The following is a 26279-nucleotide window of genomic DNA, read 5'->3' as shown; positions in this document are numbered from 1 at the left end:
GAGCAATTACAGATTTGGCAAACTCTACAAGGAAACCAAGTAGGTGCAGCTCAGCCTATGGTGTTTCCAAGGAAGGCTCCAAATATGCCTTGAGATCCCACATTCCTCCTCTGAAGGAACAAAGGTCTGCTGCTGGCACTGCTGTGGACCAGGGATGGCTGCAGAGCTGTGCAGTCCCCACAAAGCACATTGCAGGAGTTAGTGTAATTTGCAACCACAGGGCAATGGTTTTTGTGCAGGATTCTCAGTGGGACTTGGGAAAACATTGGCCTGATACTGAGTTATCACAGTGCTGGAGCCCCTCTGCTCTGGAGCCAGGCTGGGAGAGCTGGGGGTGCTCACCTGGAGAGGAGAAGCTCCAGGGAGAGCTCAGAGCCCCTGCCAGGGCCTGAAGGGGCTCCAGGAGAGCTGGAGAGGGACTGGGGACAAGGGATGGAGGGACAGGACACAGGGAATGGCTCCCACTGCCAGAGGGCAGGGCTGGATGGGATATTGGGAATTGGGAATTGTTCCCTGTGAGGGTGGGCAGGCCCTGGCACAGGGTGCCCAGAGCAGCTGTGGCTGCCCCTGGATCCCTGGCAGTGCCCAAGGCCAGGCTGGAGAGGGCTGGGAGCAGCCTGGGACAGTGGGAGGTGTCCCTGCCATGGCAGGGGGTGGGATTGCATGGGCTTTAAGGTCCTGGCACCCAAAGGATTCCGTGATCTTTGTGCTGCTCTGGTGAGTCCCCACTCCCATTCAAACACCGGGAGCTGGCCAAGCCACCCTCACCATGACATACAAACAGAGAACATTATAAGGACACCAATGCTGAAAAGGAGGAGAAACTACACAGTGCATAAAACATGGGAATTTTGGCTTCTTGACACAGTCAATACACTGAAATATGACCTCAGGAGGCACAGGGGACTGGAAACCATCAGAACTTAAACTGGCTAAAAATCTCTTGTTTTCTCATGACATTTGAGAGAAACCATGGGGACAGTTTCCTCAGGACACATGGGAGTTAGAGCTGTGTCACTGCCTTCTCCAGAGAGTTCCTCCTTTTCCTTACAGTCACTCCATCACTGTCACCCGCTGACCCTTCATTACTTTCTCCCAGTGCACCAGCTTCTCTGCTGACCAACACACTTCATAGTCTGTCCAAACCCATGAGAGGAAGAAAAAGCCTTGTACAGGCTGTATAAAAGGACATTTACTCTGTACTACATTGTGTCCTCTTTTCTATGCTAGTCTAAATACAAGTGCTGTTTTCACTGCCAATCGTTGTTTGCTTGTGCTGTTTCCACTGGCTAAAACCAGCATTTTTCCAGCTAGTGTTGCCCTCCAGGAAAAACCACACATTCATACCTTTCTTGCATTTAGCACAGGACAACAAAACTGGTTCCCAGGAATAAGGATGGCTTCCTCAAAAGAAAACATTTGCTGTCAGCTGAGGTTTGACCTCTAATGGCTAATTTGGCATCATCATTTTGAGCACTGGAATACATAACACTGTGAAAAATTAACAGCTTCCCCCCTCCCTGCTGAAGTTTAATTTCCGCCTGCAGCTTTGCAAGTGAAAATAAAAGAAACGAAATAAATACCCAAACTGAAACCTTGGGTACAGTCTCTCACATACATCCACAAAGAGAACCTCAAGACAAAGATCTGTAAGGGAAATTTCACTGGAAACCGAGCTTTTACAGACACTGAGAAAGAAAGTCTGCAACATGAGACCGTCTTCCTTGAAGAAACACAGCTGATCCCAGCTCCGACTGCCACTGGGCTGTGTAAAACATAAACTTCACGCTAACCCTATGAAAACAGTCAACATGAGAGAGAGACAACAGTCTGCTCCGAGCTGCTGAAAGGGGAAAAAAACCTCTCAGGCTGTCATTCTCCCCTTGCTGTGACCTTCATGCTCCACTGAATTTCTGAAGATACTGAAATCTTGGCAGGGAAGTGTACAGTCTGTGGGAACCAGGCAGCGACGGCTGGGCTCGCTGCTGAGAATTAGGCCCAGTCGAGCCCTTTTTTTGGGGGACTCTGAGTTTTATGTGGCCAACAGCACAGGGCTAAGCCAACTCCAGGCTGGGAATTTTACAGAATTGGTGCTGTGTGCACTCACGTATCATGTTGCAAAGCCATCACGGATAGAGTGCTGCCCTCCTGCCTGGCAACCACAAGCTGGGGCTTGCTCAGTGTCTACTGGAATCTCCAGTACCTGAAGGGGTTCCAGGAGAGCTGGAAGGGACCTGGGACAAGGAACTGGAGTAACAGGACACAGAGAATGGCTTCCCAGTGCCAGAGGGCAGGGAGAGATAGGATATTGGGAAAAAATTCTTCCTTGTGTGTGGGAAGGCCCTGGCACAGGTCACCCTGGCCCAAAATGGGCTGCCCCTGGATCCCTGAAAGTGCCCAAGGCAAGGCTGGACGAGGCTTGGAGCACCCTGAGATAGTGGAAGGTGCCCCTGCCCATGGCGGGGGGGTTGGAACTGAATGAGCTTTGAGGTCCCTTCTGACCCAAAGCATTCCCTGATCTTTGTGGTGCTTCGGGGTCTCTCCACCCCTGGCAAGTAACAGTGACCACTCACTACGAGCTCTCACTATCATTTATAAGCCATTGGAGGTTAGCAAATAAAAATCTCAAGCAGAGACTGCAAAGAAGTGGAATTTGCCATGACAAATGATCCCAGAGTCTGATGGTATTTAATGACTGCCCTGTAGAGCCACTCCACACAAAGAGCTGGTCCCTCTCAGCGGGGCGCGCTGCCGGGGCAAGGAGCACTCGCCACTCAGCCACTCAGCCAGCCCTGGACAAGCACCTCTGGAGGGCAATTTGCTCCCTCAACAGTGTCTGTCGAGGCAGAATAATACCAGCTGTGCTTCCTGGCTGGAGCCTCTGCAGCACAGGCTGCAGATTACATCGGAATTGCCAAGCCCAGGATAAACAAAAAGATTAAGAGGGCCTCACCCTTTGTGTTAAACAATCACACTCTGAAGCAAGAAATCACAGCCCACGTCGTGGGCAGGCACCGGGCTGAGCCTGGGTTTGGGTGACTGGGGAGGAGTAAGCAGCTCACTCACACATCTGGGGAAACCACAGATGCTCTTAATCACAGGTTTTCCTGACCTGTAGGCACTGACAAATTGCATCCTATGGATGAACCTTTTATTAAACCACAGAGGGTTTCCAAATGATATTCTCTTTCTCAGCATTCCCAAGTCATTGAAATCCAGCACACGTGACCCTTCTAAATTCTTCATTTAGAGGGTGACACAGCACTTTCCAAAGAGATTTCAAGGCTGAAAGGAAGTAAATGGGGACATGATGTTGCATCAGTGGAGGGCAGCTCAAAAGCTGAACCAGGGGCTATGAGAACTGACATTTTTGAATTCTTTGATGATGTCTCAGCCCCACTGGAGCTGAAGATGCTTTTTGTCCTGAGTGACTCCCAAGGCCAACCCCTTGCTGTCTGCTGGGGCAGAAACATCTCATGAAACATGTAGCCTTTAAATCTTTCTGGTTTTTCTCTGCGCATGGGGAAGGACGGCTGGTATTTCAAAATGAATGAAATGACTGTTGCTCAGGCCAGGAGAGGTGACCACAAAGCAAAATTGCCCTGGTTCCACTTCCATGCCACGCTGGAGCAGGAGATAGCTGCTCAGCTCACAACTGAGTGAGAAAGACGATGCCTGGCAGTTCTCATCATCCTCTGGACCGACAGAGCAACCCACATAAAAGGAAGAAAAAAGCCTGCTGATCAGATTGGTGTGACAGAGGCTCATGAGAGACATGCACATTTTCAATCTAAACGACAGCTTGAGGGATCTATATTACTAATTATCAACTAATATTGCCAGAGTTCCCAGGCTGGCTTCAAAGGTTCTCGCAAAGTGCCCCAAGTACAGGGTTTCCATCTCATCATAAGGCTTTTTTCTTTGTCCCTGCTAAATGGATTGCTCCATCCTGGGCTCCCTCTGCGTAAGTCAGCTTGCACATGATGAGCTTTGCAGCAATGAAATTCGTTACCTTAACCACAAAAAAACCAGAAACATTTGCTACAACTGTTAGAATGCTTTTGCACCTAATTTAAAAAAAAAAAAAAAGGTGGTTTCCTCTCTTCCTCCCCGCCTACTCCTAATCCCATGCTAACACCTTTGTAAAAGCTGGGGTGAGTAGTTTGGAAACTGAAAAGGCGGGGGAGAGTGGGGGGGCACACAAAAAAAAAAATACAAAAATATATCAGATCTCCAGACAATGAAATTGAGCAGCTATCTCTCATATCCTGCAGTGCTCAGGCTGAGGTCATAAGTTAAACAGGACATCAGAATAGTTGATGTAATTTGCTTATTTAGGATCAGAGCATTCAGTGACGTGCAAGAGACAACCTATTTGGATGTGCAGATAATCCCCCTGTCAATGTGGGGCTGTTCAGATGCACAAACTGCAGCTGGAGCCTGGGATTTTTTTCCCCCGCACATTTATTTTTGCAGGGGATATAATTGCAATCATTTTTCCTTGCAGGAAAGCCTTGAAACCTCACCTGGGATCAGCCTCCTGTTGCGTAAGGTATTGTTCAAGCGGGGTCCCTGCCCCAGCCAGCTTAAAGGCTAAAGGGTCAAGTCAAACAGAGGGTGGGAAAGGAAGGAGAGGCCTGGGGGAGGTGGGGGTGGCACAGAGGCTCTGCAGGACCCAGGTCCCCCAGCCTGCTCCCCCCATACCCGAGCAAAGCCTCAGACCCAGAACTGAGCTAAGCAGCAGCTACACTTTTCAGTAAAGCCCAGCACAGCTTTTCTGCAGATGGACAGGCCCTCCTGGCTCCAAACCCAGCTGCAGAGCCTCACACCAGTGAGTGTTTTACAGCAGTTAGAAACTTTTAACCACAAGGTTCTTCCAGATTCCAGGAGGAATTTCTTGGTGAGCCCAAACAACACTGAACACAGTTGTCTCTTCAAGAGATAGTGACAAACCCTTGTGATATAAAGATGTAAAGCTAACAACTTGCAGTGTTTATCTCCTCAGTTTATCACCATCCAAGCTGGGATTCCTCCCTGTCAGCAGCACTGCTCACCCCAAGCCTGCCAGCCCTGTGCCTCCACTGATCTGCCTGCACACCAGTGTTCTTTCACTGACACAAGTTGGCTGGGCCAGACACCTCAGCCATGGGAAGTGAAACGTCCTGGGCCCTTGGGCTCACCAAGCAGTCAGTGACAAGGCCCTGGCACATGGCAAGTTCAGAGGTGTGGCCCTCACCTGCTTTGGGTGGACTTTCAATCATATGGCATGGAAAAGCAAGATGGCAAGAGTCACACCAGTCATGCAGGTAATGGATCCTGCCAAAACATGGCTGTTCTCAAGAGACAATTCATTCTCCTTTAAGAGACTGGAATGACATGGAGACATGGAGTTCATGTTCTCCTGCTGTTCCACCAGGCCATACCCAAGTGTCACAGCAGGATGTCCCAAACAGGGACAGCACCAGGAAGGGTGGGAGACAGCCACTGCTGGCCTGGCCTGGGAGAGGAGCTGAATTTCACCCCACTATGAAATGACCCCACTGTCAGCTGTCTGTGCCCATGGACTGGAGTCCATGCCTTCTTCAGCAGGTTTGGGTGGTTTTTCCTTCTTTAACTGCTAGTTCTGTGTTAGAATCTCCTGTAAGCTGTGGAGAGCACAGCATCACTGATCTCCTGGCTGAGTTGCGCTGTGAGCTGACATTTAAGGCTTCCCACAACAGCCTCCAACAACTCCACAGAGATCTTCCTGACTACTGTAAGGGTTCAGCATGTTGAATTGATCACATCTGAACACCCCAAATATTATTTCACACTGTCCCTTCCTGAAGGAAGTATTTCAGCTGTCTGAAAAGAAGAAAAATACCAGATACTCAAATGTATGCAGAGGTGACAGGTACATGACATTTGCATTTCAAATACAAGGTATGGGCTTGTAACATTTTAAGACTATGAAATGTAGAACTTCTATAGGGGTTTTTTGCATGTCACCAAAAATTAATCTTATTTTCACTCAGTCCCACTAAAATGTTCCTCACCAAGGGCACCACCAGGCCCAGCAACAGCTACTCTGCAGGGGTGGCTTCACCAGGATCATCACTGAGTCCTTACAATGCAGCACTTGAGGAACACATGGAATGAAAGGGTCATTCCTGCACCATCACTGACACCTTTGGCAGCAGTCCCCACTCCTGAAGCCTTTAACTGGAGCAACCAAGCTGAAGCCCAGCACAAGCGGGAGCAGAAATGCTGAGCAGCCCCTGGATGACACTCCCTATGCACTTGCTGCTCTAGGTCAGACAGAGGTAGCCAGTATTGGCCATTGTTTTAACAGAAGCAGTATTTTGGCAGGGTTGCAAAGCAAGCCCATTCTTTACATCTGCAAAAGAGAGCCCGTCCATCCCTGCTGAGGGAGCTGACAGAGGAAACGGATTTTCCAGCAGTCTTGGGTACAGCATTGAATTGGGACCTATTTTTACCACGTGCTCTGCACTACACGCATTAATTGTTATGACAACATGTGCTGCCATATTCACTCCAGTCATTTACAGAACAGAACCCAGGAGACAAAACAAGCCCCTGCTCCCTGAGACAGAGGGAGCAGGCAGGATGCCACATTGCTTCCTGTGACAAGCAGCCAGGGCTGATGGCACAGATAACCCATCCCTGCTGGTAGGTCAGGCCGAGCTCCGAGCAGGAGAGGGAGGAGAGGGGCCCAGCTCATGGGTCAGTACTGCCCATCCTCCTGCCTAGCCCAGACACAGCAGCACTTGGCTCTTTCTGGAGCTCTGCTTGTGTGCCCACCATGCTCCCCCACTGTAGGGGCAGCCAAAACTCTGTCACCACTCTGTCACCCCTCAGGAAAGAGCTCTGCAAGGAGGAGCAGAGCTCAGAGCAGTCTGGGAGCCACAAGGTCTGTGACCCAGCACCGGAGCAGCACAGACAGGCTGGCAAGCACAGCTCAGCAGTTTCAGGATCCCACCTCCATCCTAATTAAGCCCAATTAGGTTTACAAAGAATGAGGATGTTTTAGGAAGGACGTATAAAAGAACTGCTGAGGTCTCTGTAGGCCAAGCAGGCCCAGAGCACCCTCCTGAAGGCAGAAATTGCCTCTGTTGATGTGGGCTGTCAGTTTTCCAGAGTGCTGGAGGATGATCCTGCTGCCTGTGCAGCCCACGGCTCCCTTTGCACACAACCCCAGGAAGTGCAGCTGGGAGAGCTGGGATTCTCTCCCAGAGGATCAGCAGCACATCAGCCAAACCTGTGCTCTCTGCAGAGACAGCTGAGCAAAATCCGCTCCAAAATGCCCAGGCCTTAAATGAAGGTAAATGTGATTCAGAACAGGGAGAGGTTGGACAAATCAGCATCTTCGCATGCTGAGGGGTATAAAACATGCAGCTGTTCCACCACCACAATTTACAGGGAAGGCATTTCTCCTGGAAGTAAGAGAACACTTAGTATATATTCCTAGCCAGATTGATTACCCCTATTTATATTGTAAACTAAGACAGCATGTACTAAACCCATAGAGTTAACCAGTTCCAGACCCCAGATCCTGGGTGAGGGGGTCAGTTTTCCATTGTCTGCTGCACAGTCTCGTGCATTTATTAGAGAGCACTGAGTTTCCTGCAGCATGGTTTTATGTGTGTGTGTGTGTGCTTATTTTTGTGGTATTTCAACAACCATCAGGAGGAACACTGCTATTTTATGGGATGTCAAGGAACTGGAGAATCCATGAGGTTTTTTAAAGGTTTGTTTAAAACAGCCAAGAAGCCAGCGTGCCACTTTAAATATATGTATGTATAACAACTGCAATCTGTTCTGGGACAATAAAACCACAGGACTGAAGGCAGTATCCCATAGCTGAATATATCCATTTATGCTGCAGTAAGATGAACCCCTGTTCTGTGGATCTGACCTGCAGGGAGTTTCGTCAGTCTCCTCTCACAGCCAACCTGCCCAGCTGGACAACTCTTATTTGCTTTCTAAGTTACAGATCCAGTTTCAACATCTGATGGCAGACATAAACAGAGGTTCAGGACACGCTCTCTGGTGTGTCTGCTCCTACACTACTTGTGCAATTCCACTGGGCTAGGAGACCCCAGATCTCCACCATGAGGCACCGAGCCAGACTCACTGGCTTGTTTATGCCTAAGAAAAAGCTAATTTTTGAACCAACTTGCTTCTTTTTCTCTCTATAGACACTGAAAGGTGAGAGATGTTGAAGTTCCCTGTTGGTTTTATAATGCAGTTTGGGAAGGGATAGGTTTCAGCGTGTTGCTGTAACAAATACAATAGTGAAATTGGAAGAGATGGTGATTTGAGCTAACACAATTAAAATTTATTCTTAACAGCAATCCACAGATATCCTGTGCCAAACACAATCTGGAGCCATCAACTAGCATGGACATGAATTAACCTAATAACTTCTGAAAAAAAAAAAGAAGAAGTCCTATGAAAAAATCCTCCTATTAAAGTAATTAAGTGTTAACAGAATCACAGAGCCATAATTAAACATGGTTTATAATTAAAACAGCATGTGTCCTAGACAGAGAACACAGCAACAAAGAGAGTCCAACCATGACAGTTGATGCCAAAACACAGGCCAAGTAGCAAAAATCAGAAAAACAGGCGAGTTTCTAGCAAAGCTGCAGATGCAGAGCCTCTGATCCTCTGACTGAGCCCTCAGCACCGTGACGGATGTGACTGCACTCAGAACTCCTCACGGCTTTGCCAGGTGCTGCCAAAGTTCAAGCAGAACTCTTGGGAACCAAGAAGACACCGAGTGCAAGGCCCAGGACACCGAGGCAGCGCAGGGAGTGGTGGGCGAGTGGGAGCCGGGGCTGGAGCCAGCCCCGTCCTACCTGGCAGCGGCTGAAGATGTCACCCAGGGACACCTGCACGTTGAAGTGCTTCAGCACCTGCAGCGCCTGGTCCTTCGCCTTCTGGGAGCAGTTCACAGAGAAACACCTTCCTTCTCCCACCTGGGAGCGCAGCTGCAAACCAGAGACACCAGTGAGACCGAGCACAGGGCACCTGGGGCTGTTCTGATGCTCTTGGCTTGGTCTGAATGCTGAATAATGCTTAGAGTTAGTGTGTGTTTACAGTCTGAATTCTGGTCTGAGCACCACGATTGGTAACCTAACAGGCACTGCTGCAAGAGCTCTGACTCCTGAAGCATTGTGTGATTTTATGTGTACGAAACATGATTTAGGCTGGAGAAAGGGAGGCTCATGGGGACCTTCTCACTCTCTACAACTCCCTGACAGGAAGGTCCAGCCGGGGGGAAATGGCCTCTTCTCCCAGCTAACAAGTGACAGGACAAGAGGAAATGGCCTCAAGATGCTCCAAGGGAGGTTTAGATTGGATTTCAGGGAACATTTCTTCACAGAAAGGTGGTCAGGCATTGGAATGAGTTGTCTGGGGAGGTGTTGGAGTAATCTTTGGAAGAGCTCAAGAGTCATCTGGATGTGGCACTTGGAGACATGGTTTAGTGGGGACCACAGTGGTGATGCTGGGTTAACAGCTGGACTTGATCATCCTAAAGGTCTTTTCCAACCTTAACAATTCCATTATTCTATTCTATAAAATATACCCAAGTCCTGTCAACTCACATTTTGGTGAGGTGGTACTGACAGGGGCAGCAAAAGAAACCTGACCTCAATCCCAGCTTTCTGAGGAAACTTGGCCAGATCTCACAGAGTGTGCCAAAGCACAGTGATGGAAACAATGCCCAGTGACCACTTCAACCCCTCTGATTCACACAAACGTTTCACCTGGAGTTCCCTGGTGGCCAAGAAATGTGAAGGGGTTGATGTGGGCAGTCTCTCAATGTTTGTTCCACAGTCTGTAGAGAAGTGCATCTGTGAATGAGCACTGGGAAGTCCCAGACACATCTTATGACCAGGCTAAGGACTCACAGGAATGGGATCAGCTACACACCAGCAAAGGAGCCTGGCAGAGCCATCCCATCCTTGTGGAGGGCATCCAAAGGCAAGGGAACCGAGGGAACCAGAGTATTTCCCAGGACAATTGTACCCTGGAAGCAGTTATTTTCCTTTTGCAATTCCTACACAGTACTTTGAAATTAGAGCTCTGCCAAACAAGAGGGTGCTGGATTCCTTATTCCACCAGCTGTAGGCTCATGGAACCTGCAGGGTGGCTGCACCTGCCTCATAGCCTCTCATTATGGGGAGGAGTTTTATTCCACACTCTGATTTTCCACAGGAAATCAGCAACCCCTACTCTGCAAATATTCTGACTGCCTGCCTGAGTAGCTGGGAGATTTTATGCTGACAGTTTGTGACAAAGAAGTCCTGCACCCTGGCTCATGTGAACAGAACTCTGGCTCATGCAGAACATTTTCACTCTTCTAAATGGATTTTTAGGCACTAAAAAATTGCAAAGGACCTGCAACAGGACATCACAACTCTCTAAGCATTGACTTGGCAGGCTCAGCACTGCATTTTGAAGCATGTCTGTGAACAGCTCTGAACAGCTGGTGCTGAGGGCAAGGTTGGCCTTTGCTTTGCCTTTTCTGTGTAGCAACACGAAACCTCTCCAGCTTCCACCAGACCCATGCTTGGGGCCTTCCAATCTCCCCCTTCCAAGCCTGAGGAAATGTCCCTGAGGGCTGAAACTCTCTCAGTGCGGAGCCAGCCAGCAAACAAGAATCTCTGGGATAAAAAGCACAGAAATTGAGCTGCCTTTCACCTGCCAGTGAGGCCAGACAGAAACACACTGCTCTGGATTGTTTGGCTTGACTTCCACCCCCACCCCCAATGGAGAGCAATTGCTCTCCCCACCAATGCAGGACTAAGTATAAAAAAACATTTTGCCCCAAGCCTTGGTGGTTGAGAAAAGCAAACCTCTGAAGACCCTAAATGTAGCTTTTAGTGGAGAAAACATGAAAAATCCAAGCCAGCTGTTGCATTCACATCTGACTTTTCCTCTTGTCTCCCCTGCACACCCCAGACCATGCAATGATCAGTGCCAGAAACACACCAGCAGCTTGGAACACTCACAGTCTGATATGGGAGTCCAGAGGTCAAAATGACTCTTCCTTCCTGTCGGGCAATCTGGAAAAAACAGTAAAAATCCAAATGAGCAGGGGCTGAAGTTACACTGAGTCCAGGCTTTACTTGCAGTCACAGAAGAGAGGAGGTGAACTGGAGATATTGAGTGTTTCTCTCACTGTCAGTCCACACCTGGCCAAGAGTTCCTGACAGCAACAGCAGCTCCAAGGTATGGCTCACCCCTTGTCCCTTTCCTGCCAATCCCTGCCTCATCTGCCATGTGGTGGAGCAAGCTGCTGGCCCAGGGAACCATTCCACCTTGAAACGATTCTGTACAAAAACAACCTTTTAATTTTTTCGCTTAACCCAGATTATTTCTATTTCCCCAGTCTGGGTCACAAAGAAGGAAACAGTTCTACTGCACAGGGAGAAAAGGAAAAAAAAACCTAAGCAGGTAATTCTAGAAAAAAACTGTACCGTGAAATGTGTCTGCAAACTTCATACCTTTAACAAAACTGCTCCTTAGAGAAGGAGGGTGTTATTGTCCTGGCAACCCAACACACAGGAATTCTGCACCTTTCCAGGCTGCAGGAAACATCTCCCGAAGAGTTTATCACCTCCCCACTTGGAATCCTGGGCTTTTGTCAGAGTCCTTCAAGTGGAAGGTGTGTGCTGAGTCCCCAGGGAGCCATCGGTGCCCTGCTGACCTTCCCCGGGCTCGGGGACACGCACAGGGGGCTCTGCCAGGGGGAGGCACCGACTCTGGAGCTGCGAGGGTGAAGTGGGACTGACCTTCCTCCACACGACTGAGTGACGCCCTCCCTGGCACCCCCCACCCTCCTGCAGGAGGGACAGACTCAGGGCTGCAGCAATAGGAGGATTCACAAGGATTCCCATGTGAACCAGGACTCAGCTCTGATCCTGCTGACAAGAGATCAGTGCTTTGAAGTAGGCACAAGGTTATGTCTCTTCTCTGGCTTGGATTCTGTTAGAAGGCCTCATGTTTTTCACTGACTCCAGATGTGTGTCATGGAGGTCTCTCATCTGGTTCAGAGTGCAGCAGCTCTGTCTGGATCCCTCTCTACCCTTGGCAGGAAGACACATTTGGGATCAGAGTCCTGCTGCACTTCCCAGAGAGACACCAGCGAGCACAGCCAGGGAACACCAGACAAACCAAGCACAACTTTTAAGCTCTGTCTTGGGTAGTCATTCTCTTAAGACTCACTGAACCTATGGCAACAGGAAACAAGGGGAGAAGGCTCTGAAGGCCCTGTGCAGGCAGTTAAACAACCTGTTTTTTCCCTTTTTTCCTCTTCCTGAGCTTTCAGGTATCTGCTTCCCTCCTTTAGTTGTGAAGTCACTCTTTGGCTGAAAATTCTGCACTGAGAAAGTGATTGGCAACAACTTCTAAAACATCTTTCTACAGGCAAAATTACTGGATTTCTTTCAAAATCAACCCTCTCTCGCTCAATAAAGGAAAAAAACCTCTAAGAACAGGAGCCTTGAAGAGGCAGCACAGACACCCCATGCAGTCCTGCTGCTGAGCAGCCACCACAGCACCCTTGGGGCACGGTAGTGAGGGAGGTCTGGCAAGGCAACAGCAAAAGGTCACCACAGGGATTTGCCAGCAAGGGAAAAGGGATGTGAAATTTCTCCAGACCCATGTTTGCTTCAGGGTAAGTCTGAGGATTTCACAGCTGGAACACTCCATTCTGACTTTCTGCATCCAGGGTTAATTAGTTCAAGCTTGATAAATCCCCTTATCTAAATGGCTCTGCAGAGACAGGCAAAGAACATCAAATAAAAAGGAGAAAAGCAATAACTCTTCCAACATGTTTTTCTGCCTCTGGAACAACGACTGGGAGAAGCACACAGAGCCAGAAAAGCCATGTGATAGCACACATCTGACTGAGATCACAGAGGGTATGTGCTGGAGAAAAGGGCACAATTCCTTCTTTTTCTGCAAAAGCAACAAGGGAAGGCAGCACTGGGACCATGGGGAGGATGTGTGGTCAGGGATGCAAATGAGAGGAAAAGAACACCCAGGGCAGCATTTTGGCATGGGTGTCAGGGACCTGTGCTCTAGCCCAAGTGCTTCAGAGAGGGCATTGGCCTCAGTTTCACAATCTATTACAAAGATAATATCAACTTCCTCTGGAAAAGGCTCAGGCCTTCTGGATAGAAAGCACTCCCTAATCTGTTGGTATTACTGATTATCCCTTAACGTGTCTGTCTGTTCAGCCAACTTCCATCCTGCAGAAATGAATGAACCCACACAAATTACTGTCAGAGAGACCTGCAAGGGCAACGACTGAGGAGAGAGGGCAGAGAGAGACCCTTTGTTTCCAAGCCAGCACCAGCAGCAGGATGATTCGTGACAATCTAAAGCGTCCTGAACCAAGGCCAAAGGAGGTTCCAAAAAACAGCAACACAAGGCTGTGCATTTGTAAGTTAAACTTTGCCAAGTCTGTGCAAGACACATGTTGGGCAATGCCACATGTCCTTGGAGAGCCAAACTGCAGCACAGGAAAAGCTGTGTTTCCCTTGCAGTGATCCTGAGCCCGGGCCAGCAAGGCCCCGGCCAGACCAAAAGGGAGAGCACAGAAAGTGTCTGCCCCAGGACATGTGCTGGGAAAGCACCCAGACAAGGATCTGTTAGAGAAGGAGATCACAAAACCCAGTCCAAACCCAGGGCCCCCCCCTGTAATCCCAGGCTCTTTTAAAAGAGACAGTAAACCAAGAGCTTAACAGCTCTGAGCACACTCAGTCCAGCTCTCCCTGTATTGCAACCCTAATCTTCTCTTCAGCATTCCTGAAAAGTATAAATTGCACAGAGTTATCACATGGTTTTGTAACGTGGCCTTAAATGTCACACCAAAACCATCCACCCAGTTTTCTCTGTGCAGATCCATTTGTATCAAGGTCTCCAATGAAAGACCTTCTCCTCCTGCTGACCCAACATCAAAAGCCAAGTCTTGATCGTAAAAGCAACACAGCTCTTCATCTGCCCTCTCTGAATTTAGCTTCCCACCAGACTAAAAAGACCAGCAAACCTGGAGAATGTCACTACATCAAAAATATGGAAAAAGCCAGTCAAAGCTGAGACAAGATCCAAGATTAGATTCCCCCATTAGGTGAAGATCTGCTCACTGCAGGATTAAAATCCCTTTTGTGTCACCTGGCTCCAAATTAGTCTAGGGCAATTTAGATCTGGGTGTACAATGCTCTATCTGGCTCCTGAGATCCATCCAGCCTGGCCCTCACTCGCTGGTTCACCTGGAGCTTTGGAGGGGAGGTGTAACCTTGCAAGGGAACCTTCCACAGCAGAGGAGCCTCAGGAAGCCAGTTTTACCTGCCTTCTGGTTATTAGCATACTCCAAAAGATACCAGGTTTGCCTTAGCATCAGATTATCGTTAGAGATGAGGATGATTTTGAAGACCAAGTGCAAAGTCCATTCAAAAAATAAAGTAAACCAACCCAGAACACAAATGGAGCAGCTTTGAGATTCCACTGAGTCTCTTATTAGAAACCTAAGAGACTATTAACATTTTCTTAAAACCTTTTGCTCTGCCCCCAAGGTACAACATTGCAGGAGCTACTGTAGTCACTCAGGCTGCTGGATGATCCTGTAAGGTTGGTGTGAGAAGGATCCCACTGCTTTGCCTGATTCTCCAAAACTGCAGAGAAAACAGGAGCATCCACTTTTCCATCTCCTTCCAATTATCTGGAAAACCCAAAAGATAGGTTTAAGATTCTCTGCAAAGAGAAGTTTGGAGAAGACAAGATGGAATCATAGAATAGTTTGGTTTAGAAGGGATCTTGAAAAGGTCATCTTGTCCCAGCTGCTCTGAAGTGAGCAGGGACATCTTCAACTGGCTCAGGCTGCTCAGAGCTTCCATCCAACCTGACCAGGAATTTTCCAGGGATGGGGCATGAAGGACCTGGGTAGGAACACAACAGGCACAGGGCATAATTTTAAGTAAATAAACTTGTATTAATTGCAAATAACATGTTGCTTGTAGGAGTAAGTGGAAAGGCAAAGGATGGATCACCCAAAACTGGCACCTGCACACTCAGAACCTGCTGCATCCCCGAGATGGAATCTCTACATTCTTTACCCCATGGACTGCCTGGAGCTGGAGCCAGTCCCTGGGGAGGAATGGCTGGATGCACACAGCCCTTTGTCAGAGGGCACACAGCAGAGAGCCAGGCTGGGGCCAGCCTGGGCAAGGATTGCTGGGGACAGCACACGGTGGGTCCCACCAGCTCTCAGTGCACAGGCTGCAAAAATTCTCAGATAAAGGAGCTTGTCCAGCACATCTGGAACTAATTCCAGCCCCAGCTGCAGACCTGCTGGGCCACACAGGTGTGTGCAGGAGCTACAGCAGGTAGGACAGCAGGGTAATATGGGAAAAACAGCACAGCCACCCCACTGAGTGAGAGGGCTTAATAAAACAACCCCCACTGCATCTGTAAGGACAGCCTGTGAGTTCTTTGCCTTTCACATGAGGATAGATTAAACCAGAGACATTTTTAGTATGAATTTCTACTGGTTTTCCATTTTTAAAGATTTTCTGTATCTGCACTTATGACAGGCAACTTTAATCAGTCAGTTCTCCGGCCAAGTCCTAATTAAATGGCATCATTAAATCAGAGACTGCAAGCTTGTAGCATCTCATAGCACATAAACAGAACCACAGAATCATTAAGGCTGGGAAAGACCTCCCAGCTCATCAAGTCCAACCACAAACCCAGTACTGCCAACTCCACCACTAACTCTGGTCAGTCAGAGGGGATCCAGTGGATCGTGGTGCCAGAGGCCCTGCTCTCACACCTCTCCAGATCTGGCATGACAAACTCACCATGACAAGTCCAAGATAAAATATTTAGTCAATAACAGCAACACAACACAAAGCATAACACAGGACAAGGGTTTCACATCCTTGGGAATGGGGGTTGCCAAACCATTTCCTGTACCACGTGCTAGCCTAAACAAAACAAAAAACAAACAAGCAAACAAACAAAAAAGATAAATCCATAACTACCCAAGTACAGCTGAAGAAGTTCTCAGGCTTTTAAGCTTGATCCCAAATAACAGAGGGTGAAGGACCCATCTGCCCACCAATACTTGAAGCCACTTTAACAAAGAGAAGGAATGAGAACAATAAGGAGCAAATGCCAGGTGCTGCAGGAGTTCTTGGCACAAGGAGAAGTGTAGTATGACTTATAAATAATTTGAGTGAAGAGACTTTATTAAAGAGCAAACACTAATGCTGTACACTCTTAGGTGTCCCTAGTGACACCAGTTTGGGACTCTGCAGGGACAACACCCAAACCATCTGTCTTGTACTCAGTGACCAGGATCCAAACCCTCTGTTGGCCTTTGCAATAACATTCCCAAGTTTTTGGGCGTAGGGTGGTCAACATTCAACTTTGATTCAATCAGGACCAGCCAGATATCAAACAGGGTAGGAGGAGTCTATTTTTATCTTTGATTATCCAAGCCCAGATCAAAGGCTCTACAATACAGTAACACTCCAAGGGCTTTTGATAGTGAAAGGATGTTTGTCCAGTCCCATAGAGAAAGCAATGTCAAACATCCTGTCCATGGCACGATAAGGGATGGGGATGAGAAGTGGAGACGGAGCTCTGGGGGGAGGCACTGAGAACTGGTTTGTTTAAATAACTTGTGCAAGTTTGGCAGGGAGGAGATATTAATTATTTCTGCAGAAGTTAGAGCCTGGCCCGGATTCTGGCCAAGCAGACATCTGAAGAGGAAACATCCTGCACACCAGGCTGGGTGATCCATGCACATTTGATAGCACACACTGTGTGGCCTGGATATCTCTCTTGACTCCCTCGAAGGCAGGGAGGCCCTCTGGGAGACCTGGACAAATAAGAAAGCTGGGCAATCACCAACCAGATGAAGTTCAACAAGGGAAAGTGACAGATTCTGCACCTGGGATGGAGCAACTCTGGATATACAGACTGGGGAATGAGATGCTGGAGAAGAGCGTCACAGGAGGGAACCTGGGAGTCCTGGTTGACAGAAAGTTGAATGTGAGTCAGCAGAGCCCTGGAGCCAGGAGGGACATTTGTGTCCTGGGGGCATCATGTGCTGGTCAAGGGAGGGGATTGTCCCACTCTGCTCTGGGCTGGGGTGGCCTCGCCTCGAGCCCTGATGGCAGTTTTGGGCACCACAAAGTAAGAAAGACATTAGGCCATTAGAGAGTTTCCAAAGGAGGGTAACGAAGATGGTGAAGGGCCTTGAGGAGAAGCTGTATGAGAAGTGGCTGAGACTTGGTCTGTTCAGCCTGGAGGAGACTGAGGGGAGACCTCATTGCAGCTACAACTTCCTGGTGAGGGGAAAAGGAGGGGCAGACACTGATCTCTGCTCTTTGTGACCAGGGACAGAACCTGAGAGAATGGCATGAAGTTGTGTCAGGGCAGCTCAGGCTGGAGCTCAGGGCAAGGCTCTGCCCCCAGAGGGTGCTGGCACTGCCCAGGCTGCCCAGGGAATGGGCACGGCCCCGAGGCTGCCAGAGCTCCAGGAGCCTTTGGGAAGCGCTGCCAGGGGTGTCCAGGCTGGGGCTGCTGGGGGGGCTGGGCAGGGACAGGGGCTGTTCTCAATGATCCCTGTGAGTCCTTTCCAGCTCAGGGGATTCTGTGATTCTGTGATCTGCACTCCTGGGATGGCAGAAATGTGTCTGAAATGAAGCAGCATTTGTCTCTCATCCAGTAGGCAGAGGGGCAGAGTTATAATGGGAGCCCAGAGCAATACTCATGGTCCTCTCTTCCTTTCCCAAACACCACTGCAAGTTGTGGCTGATCACCTTTGAGTCACCTCACAAGGCCAGCCAGGATGTTACATGGCCACTGATTAAGGACATTCTCCCTTATGTATTGAACAGCCACCTTTGGATTATGGGTCTGCCCAACTGAACTGGACACCAGGCAGACAAGTACCTTCCCTGTAAGCCCAAACTGGAGTGCATTAGAAATCTAAGTGAATGCTGGCTCCTTTCACTGACTTTTGTCTTGTTGCAAGCACACACATGACTTGGTCACGTCTTTGGGGGTTGGAGATGATTGTTAAGGCCCCTTCAAAGCCAAAGCAAACCATTCTGTGATTCTATGATCTTTACCCTCCCCTTGTGTTCTTCTCACGACTTGAGCTGCCCCAGCTGCCAATGACACAAACAGACACACACGAGAGTGAGACACACGTGAGAGTGAGATCAGAGCAGGCTCTGCTCCCCTCCTCTCTCCTGGAAGTGGAGAACCAAGGCTGCACACCACTGCAGGGACCAGCTGATTCCAGCTGCCAGTGCTCAGTGTGACCCACAGAGCTGGGAATCAGCACAGGGATGGAAGGAGGGACCCATGGGGCAGCTCCTGCAGCCTGAGCACCAGTGCAGCTTCCTAGTGAGCCCCATCGTGTCCCCATGGACATGGGAGCTGTGAACTCACCTCAGCAGCTTTCCTGTGGTCATCCTCATTGTCCAGCAGCCGCACATCCACGCCCAGGCAGCGCAGGTAGCGCCCCAGGCCCTGCAGCATGTTGTCACAGACCACACTGAACTCCTGGGGGGAGATAGGGGCAGGGGGACGTGAGGGCTCCATTCTGGATCCTTGGAATTCCTAGAGAAAGGCAGGACATCCATAAGGAGCAGAAGTCTGATTCCCAGTACATTTGTGTTTTTACTCCCTGCGTTAGTTCACCCACCATGGCACATCCAACTGCCTCCTTCCACCTGTGTCACCACCTCCCCATGCTCTGCAGCACCTCTAGATCCTCCTTCCCATCCTTTCCACATTCCACCTAGGCAGGGGCAGAACATGATGGGGCTAATTCTGCATTCGTCATTCTCTCACTGACCAGTTGGCCACCTGATCCAGGGACCTGCAGCCTTTCCCTGGAGAAGTGCCAACCTGGCCTCCAGTGCTCTGCACAGGCATTCATCATCAAGAAATCACAGAAACATAGCCAAGGCTGTTGTTCCCCTAAATTATTCTGCAATTAATAAACACATGTCAAAGCTATGATTTGGGACAGACAGAGGGAGAAACAGGTAGACAAAGCAACCACGTCAACTCTGTTATCTTTGGAAGGTTAAAAATAGACAGTGCCTGCATTCTGTTTGTTTTATTTCAAATGTCTGCTGCTGGGGGAGTTCCTGCACTGGGAGGACTTTGGCTTTGGGAGGCTCCCAGAAGTACAATAGCTAAATTCATGGAGAAGGGAAGTTATTAAGGAACTTCCAATGTCCAGCTTTTGACTCCAGGAACTTGAATCAGCTGGGATGACTGAAGGACACTGCCAGCAGCTATGCAGGGAGCCAGCACTGCAGATCAGCTCTGCAGGAGCTGTCCCCAAGCTGGGAATGCTGTGGCACACCAGGCAGCTCCACCTGGGCTCTCCATGGGAACCAGCTCAGGTCCAGGAGCAACCCTGGTGTGATGCTGCAGTTCCCAGCAGAGGTCCCTGCAGCCAGGGCTCTGCAGCACTGGGCAGACTCAGCTTTTCTGGGCTGTCACCAGTTCCTGCAGGACCCTGGTCAATGCAGCTGTGACACCAGAACACGGTGACAGGGAATGGAGCTGCCCCCTGAAGCTGAGGCAGTTGGACATGCTGCCCCTGGCTGCTGCTGCTGTTCAAACAGATGTGCAGGAGCTGCAGCTGGCTCTCAGCCAGTGTTTATCCAGTGGCCAGCACTGTCATACAGAGCTTTTTTCTCACATTTCATGCCAGCAGAGAGTAAAAAGCTTATAAAGGAGAATGGAGTCATTAGCCCCACTTCAGACAAGGAAACACTGGGAAAGAGAGCTTAGAGTCCTGCTGGATGCAGTCAGGACAAGTCTGCTTTTCTTGGCATCCCAGTCCAGGTTTTACCAACTGCCTCTGGCTGATGGATCTGACTGTACAGAGCACAAAGATGACCTGCGGGTTTCCAAGGTGACTGAAGCCTGGAGTGCTCACTTTTCCCACCTCTGCAGCAGCCACCCAGCTCTGCTGTAACACACAACATTCCCATAAATGCAATGCTCAGGGAGCAGCTCTGTGTTCTCCTGCCTGCTGAATGCCAAGGGATACTGCACATTTACACACAGGTGGACACACTCAGCAGCATCTCAGCCCAGCCACGGAAAGGGCACTGACTTCAGAAGCTCCACACACACCTGGGGCTCCTCAGGATACACAGATACACATGGTGGGTCTTCTCAGGCAATGACAAAATGGGATTTGTGCCAGGGTTTCCAAAGGTGTACAAACCACTGAATGGTTCCATTTAAAATGTAAAACGTTATTCCTGACAGGCACCAGTCCCATTTCAAGATACTTAAGCAGAGTTGCACAGCTCTGGTGAAGTATTAAGGCTCTGCCACAGGACAAACTTCTGGGAGAGGCCTCTCATGGAATGTGGTGGTGGGCAGGGAGGCAGAGACAAGCCTTCAGCAGAAAGGCATTTTTGATGGATCATTTGCTTTTAACTTTGCAGACTTCTACTCCAGACATTCCCAATGTGAAAGCAAGGTGTGGAAGCTCAGTAAAAATGAAAAAGTAAGGAAGTAAGAGTTTTGAAACCTTGGCCACAGAATCCAAACCCAAAATGTGGAAGGAGCATTTCCACGAGCAAGGCTCACTGGGCTTAGCACAAAGATCTGCACCCACACTGTGCAAAGAAAGTGAACCTCAAAGAGCAGGGAAAGCTAGGCCCAGGCAGGCCAAGGAGAGAGCAGAGTGTCCTGGGAGGGAGGGGTAGGGAGGATGTTTGCTGCAAGAGTCCTGAGAACAGCCGTGCCCAGTGAATGGTGTGACTGAGAGCAGCAGCGTGTGATTTGCAGGGGTCTTGAGCAACAAGCAGCTCTTTGAAGATGTTTACAAACCTGTCCAGAAGGTGATGGTGCTTCTTGTTTATTCAGCTGCTTCTTTGCCCTGGGTTTTTTGCTCTGTTTTCCCACCAGACTCTCTGTCAGGTCTGAACTCAGACCGAAGCTCTCGGGGTCCTTGCAGAGCCTCTCATAGATCTCCAGCAAGCAGTAGGCATCAGAGGCTGCAGGGAAGAGAATGTGAGCCTCAGCTCAGATGAGGCTCATTCAAAAGTAAACCAGAGGCTTTCCTAAGGCAAGGAAGAGCCCCCACCTTTGTAAAAGCCACTGTGAACAACTGTGAAGCTGCAACTCCCTCAGGTCATACCCTCAAGCTCCAGGACTGACTCACTGAGCATCACAGCTGAACCCACAGTCACAGGGAGTCAAGGCAACAGCTCCTAAAGACAGGCTCTGCCATCTCCACTCTAACCCAATAGCCCAGTGTAAACTGCAGTGTGGCTCTTCCAACCACCACCAGGTAGCTCCAGCCAGCCCCCATTCCTCACCATTGTCCCCAAGCCTGCCCACAGCTCCTTATCACTCCTCTTGACAGGAAGGGAGCTTCCCCAGGAGATGCAATATCTGAGCAGGTACTGCCCGAGCTGTTTGCAATCACCTGCCCACACTCAGTGCCCTGTGCTGCTGCTCCCTGCAACGGCAACAGGAGAACTCTCCCAGCCAGTCTGACGAGTCCCAGTGATTAACTTTTGTGAGAACTGTGTCAGCTTCAAGGATAGTCGAATTTAACAAAGGGCTGGTTTGCATCAGCAGACTGTCCTTTGATGCACCAGGAAAAGGTTTAGACCCAGACTTCTGACTCTGGGGTAATCAGCAATAAACTCTATGGGTCCCTCCATAGCCCTGAGTCTGTGCTGCAGTTTCTGACACATCTGCCCATTTCAAACCCGGCTCTAACAAGCACCTCACTGTGACAAATGAACACGGCATTTGTTTCCCAGGAAGGCAGTGAAATGAGGCAGAAGGAAGTGGACTTTCCTCCTTACAGTTATTGAGAGGAGTTTCCACTGAGGTGATGTTTCATCAGACCAAATCTGCAAAGCACAGGAATTCCTTCCTCAGGGAAATAATGAATCACTGGACAGTTTAAACTTCAACCATTAAAGTCATGTCCTCAAAAGGACAAACAAAACATGTGCTGACTCCTTTGAACAGGAACTAATCTGCAAAGCCATTTTCTTCCTCTGCTACTTAAAGACTTTCCTGGGGACAGAGCAGCCAAACACAGCCTGGCCTGGGCACCTGCAGCACCCAGCCAGGGCCAGACCTGCATAGAGGATCTGCTCCTCCCGGAGTGGCCTCTTCTCCCAGTTTGAGAGCTGCTCTGTTTTATCCAGAGGCTTCCCCAGCACGTGCTGCACCAGGAGGCTCAGTCCCCTCTCCGGCTGCCTGACCCCTCTCTCCTCGTGGCTGTGCTCCAGGGACAGTCCATCGACCTTCCGGCCGTCCTTCCCCCACTGCAGCTGATGGAAACACAAAGATACAAACCACCTGGTTAGGAAGCAGCTCCCAAACACCTCCTGCTCCAGCTGCTGGGGCCAGGCACAGCCCCATGACATCCACCTCGTGCCTGGCATATTGAACCCCAGCCCTTGGGATGGCACGAGATAAACATGGCATTGGGTTATTTCTTTAACAAACACACTTGCTGGAGAGAAATCTCTTCCTCAGCCAAGAAAGGGGGAAAAGGGCATTCTTGTACAGCCCTGCAGCAGAGGCTCCTTAGGGGTCTGCAGGGTGCTCACCATGCTGGGGGCTGCTGGGCATCCACGCAATAAAGGACAGCAGGGGCAGTTCAGCACCTTTCTCCTCCTAGTCCCAGTGGGAAAAGGCATTCCTGTGACACCCTGGGCAGCAGCCTTCTCTGCAGCTGCCATTTCCCTGCCATTTCCCAGCTTAAACTGAGGCAATGCCTGCTGGCAGCTATGTCAGCCATGCAGCACTTCCCAGGTTAAGCTATCAATCCCAAAGATCTGCTTCACCTCAACCCACAGCCTCAAAAACTCTCTTACATTTTACCCATTAAAATGGTTGTACGGAACATTTTTGTGGACTGCTGAAAGCTCCTGTGTGCAAATTCAGGGACAGCTGTGCTTCAGCTGACCAGAAATTCCTGTGCTGAACCCACCAGCAGCCCTCCTAGGAACATCAGAGTTCTGTACAAATCATTAACTCCACCATATCTGCTTCAATAATTCATGGCCTTGGAGTAGCAGAATTTCTACAAGAACTTCCTCTACCTAAGTATAACTTGTGCTGAGAAACTGTGTCCTGGCTGAAAGGAGCTCAGTCTCCAAGAGCTTTTCACAGCTTCTATAAAGGTTATGAAAAAGCTGTCAGTACTATAAGCTTTAACATTTTAGTTGATGAAAACCAAATACTTCTGTCTTCCTTTACTGAATCCCAACACCTCAAACCATCTGGAGGAAATGGTCTCTCTACTCATGCAGCCATCTCCCTGCCAATCCAGGATGCAAACAGACAGTGCTGTGGATTCAGGACAGTTATCCACCAGCACATGCAGGAGACACCACTTCCCACATCTCCATGTGTTTATCCTTACTTGTTTGTCCACTGCAAGAAGATCCACCACACCTTGCATTTGCTTCTCTGTGTCTTTCAGAGCAGAACATGTGGCTGCAAGGCTGCTGAGGTCTCCAGACATCCCATAACCTGAAGACAAAAGAAGCCCAAATCACACAGGTAGGAAAACTCAAATCATGCTTAATGCACTGCAGCTTCTTCTAGTTCAGAATCAAAATGCTGACAAAATATTTATAAGCATTGGTGGGAAGACTGTTCAAACAGGGAGCAAGACTGGGTCCTGTCTCTTCTGTTCCCAAGAGACACTCCTGCATATCAAGGGAAAAGAGAGGTGCATGAAAAATGCTGAGTTTAAGATCAACTTACTTAAAATCTGGGAAATGTATTTATGAATTTGCCTTTGAAATCCAGGTTTAGCAGCTCCTGATAAAAGCTTCCAAAAACCATGTATGGTAGTTCAGAGATCTTTGGTGTCCAGCACAGCAACTCTGGGACAGCACATCCAGACAGCTCTGCCCACCAGAATTACCTGAACCACTGAAGGTTGGGTGTCAGCTGGGGATTAGTACAGAGCTAGCACAATCCCAAGTCTGAGAGTGCAAGTTATATCAGGAATCCTGGATCTGACGTGAGATGGGGACATACAATGGCATGGACCTGTGTCAGGGCAGCTCAGGCTGGAGCTCAGGGCAAGGCTCTGCCCCCAGAGGGTGCTGGCACTGCCCAGGCTGCCCAGGGAATGGGCACGGCCCCGAGGCTGCCAGAGCTCCAGGAGCCTTTGGGCAGCGCTGCCAGGGGTGCCCAGGGTGGGGCTGCTGGGGGGGCTGGGCAGGGACAGGGGCTGGGCTGGGGGATCCCTGTGGGTCCCTTCCAGCTCAGGATATTCTGTGATTCTGTGATCCTGTATCTCTATCACTCCCAGTTACACCAGTCACTGTTTCCTGGCCTGGAAGTGCCTGAACACTCAGGGCTACAAAAGCTGGTTCCATGGCAAGTGGATTTAGGGAATGACAACACCAAGAGGATCTAGGAATGACAAAGATGACAAAACAGGAGGTGTGAAGTCCCGAGGTGGGGAAGAGAGAGGGGTGTTACCTAGTTTAATGATGGCTGCATCTGAATAGAGCATCTGGATGAAATGGGGAAGCTTCTCCTTTTCCCCCTCAGCCTCAGCTTGCTCGAGGAGCCGTGGCAGGTCCAACAGGAACACCTCATCCTTCAGTGCAAGTTGCAGGAGGGCAACACGGGGCTTCCCCACCATGCCAAAGGAAGGCTTCCACTCCATGTCCACACCAACGACCTGCCCAGCCTGCAACACAGACACTTCCTGCACCCAGAGCCTGCCTGTGCTTGAGAGGAGCCTGCAGAATCTGTCCAGGACATGAACATTTCCTCCCCAGCACCTGCAGCTCTTTGTGCAAACTGCCACAGACACAGGGAACTCTCATAGCACCTGTGTCACCCACGGGAACCTTCCCTGGTACAATTCCCAACACCTTCCCCAAACCAGACCAACCTAAAGGAGCAGCTGTTCTTGGCTTGGGGAGGTAGGCAGTGGATGGCAGTGGCCACATCCAGCTCTGTGTCTCAGCCTGGCATGTAGTTCCAGCTCCATGACCCTGCCAGGCCAATCCCAGGTAACACTCACCTGCAGCACCTTCTCCCAGCACCGCAGTGTCTCCTCCCATGTCTGCAGAAAGTGAATATTTTCCCGTGGAATAGGAAGCTGGTAATAGTCCTTCTTCTTACTGGCCTCATAATTATCTGCTTTTGTAACCTCTTCTACCCTGCACAGAATCAGATGCAACAGTTTGAAGCCATGGAAAGCCAGGAGGAAATCCCGGACTGGAACAAGAAGCTCAAGTTTTACTCCCCTTATTTTACCCTGATCCTCTTTTTCCCCATGACACTCAGCTCTTTCTCAGAGAAAAGAAACTAATCAAAAAGATCCAGCTCCCTTGGACAGATCACACATTTCCAGTTAGTCTTTTTCCCATAGAGACTTGAAATGGTTCATTATTTGGGAAACTATTAGTAACCTTATGTTTGGGAGGCTGTGTGCCCAGTTTTGCAGCAGAGCAGCTCTCCCTGCACAAACACTCTTTCCTGTGGGTTTGTGTGCATGGGGAAGTCAATATTTGTGTAAAATATTTAATGAAGGTGTGCAGCCTCCAGGAGCCTTCCAGGTCTCCTGGAATATTCTCACCTGCAAAGCTCAGGAGCCGCGTGTGGTGTGACCAGAGACAGAAGATGTCATTTATATGCTGGTGCCACCTTGTTGTGTGCAGTGTGAGCTCCCTCTGGGAACCTGTGGCTGTGTTACTCAACAGACTGGGCAGCCAGACTGTTTTATGGGGTTTCATGGCTCTGCCGACTTTATAGCAGCTACCACAGCAGGTATCATGACTGGATGAGTAAACTGCAGTACAAAGGGCTTCATTAATCCATCCCAGCTCCTCACGCAGGGCAAGCGCACCCTCACCTGCCTTTCCTCCACAGCACAGCATTCCCACAGCACAGAGGTGCAGTGATGGGTTTTATCTCTGGATGCACAGTCTGTGGCTCAGCCACATATCTGCAATCACCCCTTTGTGTTTTGAGGGCTTATCCCTCATGGAAAAACCTCCTGGCTCCCAACTGGTGGCTGCTGTGGTTTCAGGAGGGAGGAGGAGGAGGGCAGCTCTGGCAGTGCTTTGGATCAAGGCAGGAGCATGTCCAAGACAGACAAGAGTTTCATGTGCTCCAAAAAAGCTGAGGATCCTCTGGAGAAGTGTGTTCAGGGTGATTACATCTGTGTTGTATTTCCTGAGGTGACACAGCGCTTGAACAAG

General features: G+C 49.6%; 1 protein-coding gene across 4 annotated transcripts in view; it reads right to left on the bottom strand.

Moving 5' to 3' along the window:
• The window catches only part of EXD3 (exonuclease 3'-5' domain containing 3), a 253697-nt gene that overhangs the window by 107413 nt on the left and 120005 nt on the right, over positions 1-26279 (bottom strand). For 3 of the 4 annotated variants that reach the window (XM_064727600.1, XM_064727599.1, XM_064727601.1), the window contains 8 exons: positions 25097-25235; positions 24544-24757; positions 23468-23577; positions 22172-22367; positions 20902-21068; positions 18484-18654; positions 11022-11075; positions 8862-8993 (listed from right to left, as the gene is read on the bottom strand). In XM_064727600.1, coding sequence (XP_064583670.1) covers positions 8862-8993; positions 11022-11075; positions 18484-18654; positions 20902-21068; positions 22172-22367; positions 23468-23577; positions 24544-24757; positions 25097-25235 — 1183 coding nt within the window. Of the gene's footprint in view, positions 1-8383; positions 8738-8861; positions 8994-11021; positions 11076-18483; positions 18655-20901; positions 21069-22171; positions 22368-23467; positions 23578-24543; positions 24758-25096; positions 25236-26279 lie in introns of those variants that run through there. The other variant, XM_064727602.1, reaches the window with a different exon arrangement.

The sequence above is a fragment of the Zonotrichia leucophrys genome, chromosome 17 (assembly GCF_028769735.1).
Source record: "Zonotrichia leucophrys gambelii isolate GWCS_2022_RI chromosome 17, RI_Zleu_2.0, whole genome shotgun sequence".
Taxonomy (NCBI): Eukaryota; Metazoa; Chordata; class Aves; order Passeriformes; family Passerellidae; genus Zonotrichia; species Zonotrichia leucophrys.
Note: the sequence above shows the minus strand (reverse complement) of the source record. Positions and strands in the feature narration are given on the sequence as shown.